At 43.4% G+C, this 11455-nt stretch overlaps 1 protein-coding gene across 1 annotated transcript; it reads left to right on the forward strand.

The window, feature by feature from the left end:
- Positions 1-354: 354 nt before the first annotated feature.
- On the forward strand, positions 355-6241 carry LOC108043843 (V-set and immunoglobulin domain-containing protein 10; the record flags this gene model as incomplete). The annotated part of the gene is made up of 5 exons (XM_044458968.1): positions 355-781; positions 1424-1552; positions 3999-4367; positions 5104-5361; positions 6084-6241. Coding segments are annotated over exons 1-5 (990 nt in total), but the record flags the coding sequence as incomplete, so codon positions are not given.
- Positions 6242-11455: the final 5214 nt, after the last annotated feature.

Here is an 11455-nt window from a genome sequence, read left to right on the forward strand (position 1 = left end):
TTGCTGGTCCTGCCCACTCCTCCACTCCACTCTGTTGCTCCTTTGGACGATCTGCTGTCTGTCGTTGCGTGACACAAATCAAAAGCACCACGCAGCCTGTTTAATATTTCATAAGCCGAAGCACATTCAGCCACGCACCTCCAATGAACTTAAAGGACATGCAGGAGCAGGCCTTAACCCATCGACGCCCCCCAAAAGCCGTCAGGCTTACCATTCAATTTGGCTCCAATAAATGTTGCCGCAACATGTTGCAGCTGCGCCGGCGCCTGGCTGTCGCTGTTCCCGATGCTCCCGGAGATTTGCATATTGTTGGAGGACTCGGAGGAGCAGCTCCGTTCAGTTGTTTACCGCGCCTCAAGCCACACACACGCAACGAGCGCTGAGCAACCGGAAACGTGGGAAACGTGTTACCCGTGAACTGCGACCCGTGACCCGTTACCCGTGACCCGTGACCCTGGTGAACCGTGACCCTGGTGAAACGTGACTCGTGAGTCTGCTCGGCTGCCTTTCGTATCTGGCATCTCAATCGGAATTGGTATTGGAATCGCGTCATTGGAGTGACTGATTTCGAGTTGCGTGCTTCTGTGGCAGTTCGGAGATGCCTGCTCCTTACGTCGCGTAAGGGCAGTTACGTAAGCCGAGGACGTGCCCCCCCCCCGCGGAAAAGGACACAAACGCAACGCGCTCGAATGCGTTACGTTGCGCATGAGATGGCGGCACGCAGTTCGCGCTACATTTACTCCGACCACGGCCACCGAATCTAGTCCGCTCTTAGGAAAAGGTAGCAGAGACCACCACTTAGCCCCTCATCCCCCTCGATTTTCCCCCTTTCCTCCACGCCCCTGTCGAATATAATTAAGTGTATTATCGGAACGTGACCAGAGCGAAATTGCTGGCTGCGGGCGACGCAAATGCTCCTGCTTTTCCTCTTCCGCTGGCCAGAAGCAATTGAATGGACAGCTTAGTGTGTAATGAAGAAATTACCAAAAGCTCGAATCCCCAGAACACCCCCCGGCCCCCCATTCCCAACACCTTCCCTTCTAACAAACCCCCGCCCCTTGGCCGCAAGGACATCTTCATCTCGTTGTTGTCCTGTGGGCGTCATGGTGATTGAAAACTCGACCGCATTGCGGTCTTGTCATCAGTTTAAATGAATGTGCTGCGGCTTCCGGAGCTCCGATAAGAAGGAGCCCTGAGCCTAATCCCCTTCGGTTATTGTTTCTGCACAATTGTGGGCAGCAGAGCAGCGGGGGGGGTGGGGGAGGGGCTGGGTCCGAATGTCCTTCATCTCCGTCTTCATCTTCATCTTTTGTGTGTCGCCCTTCGAGTCGAGTCGAGTTGAATTGAGTCGAGTTCCGCGATTGCCATCATTTATTTTAATTACTTTTCTGTTGTCGCTCTCCTCCTTTCGCTCCTGCTGCAGTTATAAGTAATTCGAGAGCCCCACAAATTGCGCATGAAATGTTGGTGGAATACTTTATGGCGCTGCTCGTGATCATGGGATTAACCGCACCAGTCGACAAGCAGGGCCGTCGCAGCAGCCAATACTTCGGTGAGTACGGATTTAAATCTAATCAGACAACACTCAAAGGGTAATGCCAGCCGGGGACTGGGCAGTCGTAGAAATGGCATTATAAATGAGAATGCCACAGCGGATGGTATTGGTAATCGGAGCGGGGATTGCGAAGCAATTCCAATTAGATTGAGGGATATGACGGGGATTACAATGGGCCATTGATCCCGAAATGGTAGCAAGGGATATCATTTTAATACTCTTTTCCTATATCACAAATAAAAGAACATGGAATTTTAATAAGGGAACACATAAAACCCTCATTTATCAAGTTTTTTAAACCATTTAAAAAATAATTACAACGTAAATTAAACTTTCTTCGAAACTTTTTGCAACATTGATTCTAAAAGGTTTTAAAATTCTAAAAACGAAAACTTGAAATAACTTTGTTAAAAATACACAAATAAGAAATGGATTTTAAATTTAAATATTCCAGTAATGCTCATCTTAATAATTATTCGAAAGTAATAAATGGGTTTTATGTTTACAGACACAATTGGATTCTTGTTTTATATTTTTTCTACATTTAAATCAAATTAAGGATTTATTTCTTTATTTATAATTAGCAACTACATATAAGTTAACTAATGTATTATTTTATTAAACTTATAATATTTAAAACTATTAAAGCCACACAGCATTTTCAAATTGAAGTTAAATCATTTTTCCCAATTACGTTTCAAACTTTGTAAATTACCATATGGTGGCATGTAGCTATGCAGCAAAATAACCCTGTAGTTTTTTATGTTCTACACATGTTTTTATTAAAAAGTTTGGAACGTAGTTTATTGAATTAATCCAAAACTTTTTATGTTACTCAGGCAAAAAGTTCAATTTGTATATATTTCGTACCATGTTCCCGCTCCCAAATGGATAACTGATCTTCAAAAGAGATCCCAATTTGGTAATCTCCACTCCCAGCTGTCCGGAATTGTTTATGTTCCCATCTATTTCGCATCTCTCAACTGCGGGTGTGAGTTTAAATCGAGACCAGGAGCAGCTGCAATTGCTCATTTGTAATTTATGGCACCTGAACTCAGTTTAGGGTCCGCTTGGGGGACTGCAGCTCGGGCTGGTGGAGTGTGGAGAGGGGAGGGGGCAGGTCGGGGAGGTGTTAGCCATGGCCACTGAAGCTGCGGTTGCGGTTCGACCCGGCAATTTTCCAACTTACCACCCCGCACTTTGTATGTAAATACGCAACTTTTATTAAAAAATTTTATGTTGTTACATATTCTTTGCACAGTATGCGTGCGGGTGTGTGTGTGTGTGTGTGTGTGGAAATGTGTGTGGCTGAGTGTGGGCGGGAGTTTTTTATTTTGTGGCCAGCATAAAAAGCAATTTCAGTAGAAGTGCTCGGCCTGGGCAAAAACGAAAGAATCGCCTGCGGGTGTGGAGCAACAGTTTCAATTAAGTGTTTAACGTCATTTTATTGCTTGATATTTGATAGCTAAATTTGCCCAACCACAGTTCGCACACACAATGGATCCTGACCTATAAATCAATATGTGTTTATCCACTCCATATCCACATATTCACATATCCACAACCAATCGCAGTACCAGCCCCACTCCAAGCACAGCTGTATTTGTGTTTGTATTTGTTTAGGCACTCATGGATTATTAGCGCATTAGTTGGCTAATACATCGGCAATTGGGTGGTGGAGCAGCAGGAACAGCACCACCACCAGCACCACCCACATAAATCACTTGTCCGCCCAGCGATGGATCATAAACGTGGGAATGGGTCCGATGGGCTGCATGCTTAAGCTGGAGCATAAATTAAGCACAAATACTCGTTAATCAAATGAATGCTGATTCCCCGCCAGCTGAGGCATCCGCACCACCGGATTGAGCCACCCCACCACATCCATCGACCATCCATCTGCCCGTCCGTCTGTCTGCATATCTATCCATCTGGCTGTCCGACTGTCTATCCATTTGACGCTTCCTGTGTCCATCTATCTGTCTGCCCCCAGGCTCATGCCCTGGAATGCACTTGAATACGTTTAGATTGACGTTCAGATACAGCTGTTTGAATGAACTACCCCGGGGCTGTTTCATGGGCAGGTCGTATTTCTATGTTCTTGAAGTGGCAACCCTTTAGATATTCATCTTATACATAAATGCAAAATGGGCTGGGGTTGATTGAACGGTTCTAGAAATCTTTAATAGTTGATTTCGATCTCAGTAAATACACTTTGTGTCTAAGCTAATTCAAATTAACTTTATAATTTTATATTTTAACAATAATATAGTTATTTGTTACAACAAATCTTTTAAATGAGAAAGGCAATAATTATACATTTTCTAAAAGAGAACAGAATCAACTAAATTCAGCATTACTATTTGAAGTTGGAAGAATTTTAATTTTTTTGATCATTAACTCTTAATTTAATACCTAATAACTTTTTTCTCTGAACCCAAAGGTCACATGGCCGCCGCCGAGGATCTGTCCAACCTGATACCAGATAATTACGATGGACTCGATCCACTATTCGACAACTCCACGGAGCGGGAGATCATCGCCGCTCTGGGCACCACCGCCCGTCTGCACTGCCGAGTGCGTAATCTGGGCGATCGGGCGGTGTCCTGGATCCGACAGCGGGATCTCCACATCCTGACCATCGGCATCATGACCTACACTAATGATCAGCGTTTCCTGGCGCGCCACATCGACAACTCCGATGAGTGGGTGCTCAAGATCGTTTCGGTGCAGCCAAGGGATGCGGGCATCTACGAGTGCCAGGTGTCCACGGAGCCCAAGATCAGCCTGGCCTACAAGCTGATCGTTGTGAGTAAGTATCTTTCAGGGAAGAGGGGTATCAGGATTTATTTTGTTAAAAAACTGACACTAGCCTAATGTTAAACATTTAGAAACAATATAAATATAAGAAAATCTGAATATGTTTAATAAGCGGTTTAAAAAAAAAAAAATATGTTAAGTACTAATTCAACGCTAGCTTTTATGAGTTTTAGTTTGTTTTCTAAGCTGACGAGTTTCATTTGTTCGCTCTAGTTTTCAAATTATATAAAAAAAAGTTTATTTTTAATACTTTCGTAAGTACAAAGATAATAGTTGTAAAATGAATTACAACAATTTTTATATATTTAATACTAATACCCAAACTGAAGGGGCCAAGCACTATAAGCTTTAAAATACAATTATGTAAACTCTTTTAAACAATGAAAATCCGATTAAAATGGATTTTTCCAATACACACCCTTTTGGAGAGCCCTTTCATGACCTACCATAATTACAAAATCGAAACTTCTCCCAAGTGCTCGGTTCATTACCCCCATTGAATCTCAATCGATTGGCGGTCCTGTAAGTCCATGTAGAAGTTGTTTACATCTCTGTTTAGACATCAGCCCGAGGGTGCAAAGAGCTGGGATTACTTTGACAAATTAGTTTATCAAACAGCCTGCAACATCACAGAGCAGAATAGGAGAAGATTGGGGCAAGGCAAAGGGCCCCCCAAAGACAACTTGTTGACATACCCATTAATCGAAATCGACGCCTCCCATCGACAGCCTCCAAGGCCCAGATCCTGGCCAACCGCGAGCTGTTCATCCAGAGCGGCAGTGACATCAATCTGACGTGCATCGCCCCCCAGGCTCCAGGACCCTACACGCACATGCTGTGGCACAAGGACACGGAGCTGGTGAGCGACTCCTCGCGGGGCGGCATTCGCGTGGTGTCCGAGCAGCAGATGAAGACCAGCAACCTGGTGATATCGCGTGTCCTGCACACGGACTCCGGCAATTACACCTGCTCCGCGGACAACTCGAGTGAGTCCTTCAAAACTGCATCCTTTAAGCTCCTTGGACTATGCACGACTAAGTCTATTATTTATGTTGATACCCAACATGTTATTTAAGTCTCATTAATCCGAGAAGCTTTCAGTTTTTACAACACAAATTCAATTTCATTTAAAATCTAATTTGGTTTTAAACATGCCACTCACTGGCTTTTATTAATTATTTATGCATGCACATTGCGTATATTTCAAGTCAGGAATAACGAAAAGTAGTTTAGCATATAAACAATGTAAATAAATACTCAGCTATTAAAAATTGAATTAACGTAATTGCCTATTACATTTAAAAAATCATTAAGCCAATAACAAATATTATTATGATTGAATTTATTTAACATAATTTTGTTTATTGAAGAATAATCCTAGCTTTCATTAAATTAAAGTAAATCTTTTGTTTTAGTTTATATAAGCTTACTTGCATAATATTGCAAAAATACCACAGGTCTAAATAAAAACCTTTAACTATACATTAAAAAAATAGAATAATAGTTTGATGTTTACTCACCAACTTTTTAAATTATTCCTTCATATTTATCATTGTTTTTTAAAACCAATTTACCGTAGTTTTTTGTTTCAGCTCAGAACCATGTTATCATACTATAAATAGTTTTTTTGTACATTTTAATTATTGATTTTTAGAAGACTAAATGGTATGTTATTTTCTAACCCCTTTGTGCCACCTCTTCCCAACAGATTCTGACAGCGTCTTTGTGCATATCATTAAGAGTGAGCAGCACGCGGCCATGCAGCACGAACTGGGCTCTAAGCTGGCTCTGCCCCCCCTGCCCCTGCTCCTCCTGGCGGTCCTGCTGGTTGTCCTGCTGGCCCCTTCCTCCGCCTCCGCCTCCGCCCCCCTCTCCCCCCGCTCACCCCACTAAGCCCACAAGCCAAAGTCGAGCGGCAACTTATGTTCGATGTCAGGAGGCCTGGAGCCCTGGAGCCCTGAAGCCCTGGAACCCCATAGTCGGGTAAGTCGGTGATTTTTAATGCCACCATCAGCTCAGGAGTCGTAGTCATCATCTCGTTACAGGCCACGCCCCCCGTTACTGCCAACGCCCACGCTAACGCCCCACAGAGAAATTGGTGGATGGAGGTTAACGACGTCGATGTCGCGTTGTCTTGTAAATATGTAAATCGAGTTTTTGTTTATGTTTGTGTTTTGTGGCTCAGTCTCTAAGTATTTTTATACGTAATTAAGTAAATAGGTCGAGAGTGCATATATGGCGCCATATATAGCAATCTAGCATATATGGCAGATACATTCTGTGCAAACGATCGCATACCTAGAGATACCAAAGCGAGCAATCGAATCGAATCGAATCCGTAACGAATGTAAATAAATGTTTAATCTTAATAATAGATTGGCGAGATCTAGATTAATTATGATGAATCGGCGGGTGGAATTTAATTTGCCCGCCCAATGATTGATGCTGATATGAATGTGTGTCCGCCTCCCTTTGGCGAATTCAATTCCGACTTTGACATCCTGGGACCCTGGATTATGGCGCTTAATTGCCGGGGCGGGTGTCGATGGTCGATGGATGGTAATTGAAAAACGATAAGGTCAGGTCGGGTCATCAGCATGTGCCCCACTGGCCGCAGGCATCGACACGAGGGAACATCAAAGGCGGGACACTTTCGCTTTTTTGGGGTGTAAAGAGCTGGTGAGGTGTGGTGTCGAATGCCGAATGCTGAATGCCTAAAGCAGGGTAATTGAAATATTTGAGGCGTGCATAATTCACACTCCTCGGCGGCAATTACAGCTGAAGTTCTTGGACAAAGTTTGGAATAAGTACCTGAATGCAGGGACTCAGTGACAATTGCGGCAGCATCAAAGGCGCCACAAATCGGGCTACACAATGAGTAATGGCTGGGTAAGAGGGAATAAGGACTCGCAAGGAAGGAACAAGCCGCATAACGCATCTCCTTATTGCCAAGTGTTCGCTGAATTTTGCATAAGGTGGTGGTAATTGAAATAAAAGACGTTCGCAGACGCTAATGGGTCTGCTCGCGAGGACTGCGGGGACTCCATGTCCCATCCCCCCTCCGCAACCGCAGATTCCCCTTGAGCCCCAAGCCAAAGGCACCACAGTGGGCGAGCATCCATCACAATCTGGCGAAAGGAGAGGGTTTAAACGGGGCGACAAGGAGGCGGAGGAAGCGGAGGAACCGGAGGAGCCGGGTACATGGGCGTAAGCATGTCGTGGCGCCCGCTTCTTTTCCCCCGGCATTTCGCAAATCTTTTGGGGAATCTTACGCATCTGAAACACGCGCTGCCTGACAGTCACAGAGTCCCTGGCCCAACCCAAACCCTCCTCGGATTCCGGAACATAACCCCTTGCAAGGATGCTTCTCGGGTTCAGCTCGATGAATCGCAAGACCAAAAGGCAGAGCCCAGGGTCCGGTTGGGCTGGGAGGAGGGATCCTTGGGCCGGTTGTGGTGTTGCTGCCGCTTCACCTTCACTCATAAATTGTACAACGAGAAATAAATCAAACCCAGCCTCGACTCCGGGCGATGCTGCTACTGCTACTGCCACTGCCACTGCCACTGCTCCTGCTGCCTGAGACGCTGTCAGTAACAAATCATGCTCAGGGCTGCAGCCCAGTAGGAGCCGGAGTCGGACAGGGAGCAAGAGCCAGAGCCTCTGGCAGAACCGTACTCGTTGTCTTTGGCGCTGCCTTAACCGGAGCCATTGCCTGTGGACTTGTTTACGGGCTCAATACGCTGCGCCGGGCAACAACAGCAAGGCCAGAAGAAAGGCCGCAGGTTAGTATTACGACGACCGGATACCCACCTCCTGTCCACACTCAGTTCAACTCTCTCAAAGCAATCTAGTTTCAGTGCTGAGGAGCGTAATAAATCCTATATCTCGAAGTACTGTATTGGAAATATAGTGGATTCGGTTGAAGTTTGACTGTACCTCTTTAAAATTGTTTTAATGGAAAACTTGGCTAGATTAGTAAATTAAATAAATGTATCGAAGTTGAGAAATGGTTTAAAACATGTCTTTCTTGAATATTGATTATTGAGAAATCACTATTTTTGTTTTTTATACAAATTTTCTATTTAACAGATTGTTAAAATGTAAATGCTTAAAGTGTTTACCAGATAAATAAAGCAACATAACAGCGAAAATAAATAAAGTAATTTTTTCGTTTACTCAGAAAAAAAAATTGAATTAACTTTTGATTGGATTTCCAACAATTAATTGTTATTGTAGCAGCTGTTATTTTTATACCCTTGCAGAGGGTATTATAATTTCAGTCAAAAGTTTGCAACGCAGTGAAGGAGACATTTCGACCCTATAAAGTTATATATTCTTGATCGCATCACCAGGAGAGTCGATCTAGCCATGTCCGTCGTCGTCTGTCGTCCGTCTGCCGTCCGTCTGTCCGTCTGTCCGTCTGTCCGTCTGTCCGTCTGTCCGTCCGTTTTACGCAAACTAGTCCCTCGTTTTAAAGCTATCTGCTTGAAACTTTCCCAAAAGTTGTCTTTCTATTGCAGGTAGTTATAAGTCGGAACGAGCCGGATCGGGCCACTATATCTATAGCTGCCATATAACTGAACGATCGGAAATGCCATATCTTTGGTGTTTTTAAAGTTGGAGTTGGGATTTTTATGGGTTTTATTTTTGGCTAAAAATCCGACCTCCCAATTTCTAAGGATCGGACGACTATATCCTATAGCTGCCTATAACTGATTGATCGAATGCCATACATTGGTGTTTGTAAGTTAGGAGGCGGGTCTTTGGATTTTATATTTGTTATCAATCCGACCTACCAAATTTTAAGGATCGGCCGATTTCTTATAGCTGCCATATACTGATTGATCGAAATGCCATAAATTGGTGTTTGTAAGTTGGGCTGGATCTTTTGGATTTTATATTTGGTTAATCATCCGACCTACATTTTAGGATCGGCACTTATTTTTAGCTGCCATATAACTGAACGATTGGAAATGACATAACTTTGTTGTTTTTAAAGTTAGGAAGTTGGGACTTTTTTAAGTATTAAGAATGCATCATATGATAATTTTGGAGAATTATTTTAGATATTCTGGGTTTCAGTTTTTTTTGTTTTAGTGCTTTTAAAATCCAAAACTCATTAAGTTAATAGCTGTTTTTTAAAAAAGAAAAAAAAAAATTAATCAGAAACATTCACTAAAGAAAGCGCATGGCGGATGTTTAGATTTGGGTTCTTTTATGTTATAATTGTATGCCAAAAAAAACAATTTGAATAATATGTTACTTATTAATTTAAAATTAAGTTTTTATAAATTGTTGCTTTTAGACTTTAAAGCTGAATTTTAAAGCAGATTTTTTAAAGGAAATAAGAAAATGAAGTAACTGAGCCGAATTGTATCTATCTGAATACCGAACTGGCAATCAATCACTGCTTAGAGTAATATTATTTTCTTATACGATTGATTGACTTGTTGTAATTCCGCTTAGGTTAGACAAGCACAGTCGTTAAGTGGTGAAACCATTCAATTCGTTTCTGATTAAAAGTCGCATCGTGTTTTTTTTAAGTCGTCAACAATAACAAACAGGCAAAAGTGAAAAACAAATAGCTTACCTTATGCTGCGAGGTAGCAGGTAGAAAAAGTGCGTATACGTCCTGTTGCCTCCTTGTCTGTGCTATTGTAAGTGTGTGTGGGCGTGTGTGTTTGTGTGAATGCGTCATCAGGAGCAGAGACAGAGGCAGCAAAGGACGAGGTGGGCAGTAGAATCAACAGCAGGAGCAGATTCAGATCCACAACCAGCGGCGGGCGGAAGTGCGGAAGTGCTGGCTGTGCGAACACGACGACTACAACGACAACAGGGACAGGCTTATGAGACAGCGGAGTGAGCGGGACAGCTCGAGGAGCGACAAGGACAGAGTGTTGAGAAACTACGGGCGTAGACGCGCCGGAAAACATTTAATTACTAATGAGTTTTTCATGCTGTAGCCCGTAAGGGAAAACGCTTTAAAAACGTGGCAGGAAGTGGCGCGTAACTAGGGATTTTTAATTTGCTAATTAGCTAAATAACAGCAGAGACCTAAATTTGATTGATTGTTTGGGAGATGAAATAACAATCAATTATTCAGCCAGCATTTACCAATTGATTATCAGGTATTAGGACCTGACAAGCCACACTGCCCGGCTGCAAAGGAGTGAGATTCTCCTTGAGATCTTCATCCAACTGGCATGCATAACTTATGACCAAGACAAAAGACACAGAAAAGTTTTTGGCCAAGACAATGACATCTTTCGACAGCATTTAAAAGGCCTTAGTCATCGTTAGTCTGGACCTGCTATCCGTCCCGGAATAAACAAGGGGAAAAAGTTTATCTTCGATAATATTATTGGGGCATAACTCTGTCGGTCATAAATCAAATTAGAAGCCCGTTGACACTTGGAAACACATAAGAAATGCAAAAGATCCTAATAAATATACAACCTATGGATAGAGACAGCAGCTAGAAACTGGAGCAAACAGGAAAGTAATTGAATTGTCAAATACCCAGCCCCTTGAACAGCAACCAAAGGGCAGACGAACCTATATACCCCCTTCTAAGCCAGATCGAGGGTATGGCATGGGGCCTAAGAAAACATTTATCATGCGATTTAAGTTGGCCACGACTTTTGCACAAGAGAGATTTAAGTGATTTGCTGACTGGCTTTAAAATCAAAGTGCGGATAATGAATGGCCCGGTTGGGGCTTTTGGTCCTCGCTCTAGTGGCCTGGCACTATTTGATTTTGCCAGCCAGACTGTTTGTTTTCGGCTCAATTTAAGTTTTGTGGCAGTGCACAAAAGTGCAAAGTGCAAAATGGCAGGCATTTTGCAGCAATTGCCACAGAATGGCATCGAATCGCAGGGCCCGGGGCTGTCATTCCTCGCATGCGACACGCGATTGTTCCCGCTAACTGCTTTTCTCTGGGCCCCAATTCACTGGAGTTGGACTCGGCGATGGAGCTGGTGTCGGACCATGTAGCTTAATCTGCAAACAAAATCGTTTGATCCATATCATCAAAGCGGACGGGGAGGTCAGATGAGGTGGAAACGGAGTGTGACTGACAAAG

This window comes from Drosophila rhopaloa, unplaced genomic scaffold (genome assembly GCF_018152115.1).
Source record: "Drosophila rhopaloa isolate 14029-0021.01 unplaced genomic scaffold, ASM1815211v1 contig_178, whole genome shotgun sequence".
NCBI lineage: Eukaryota > Metazoa > Arthropoda > Insecta > Diptera > Drosophilidae > Drosophila > Drosophila rhopaloa.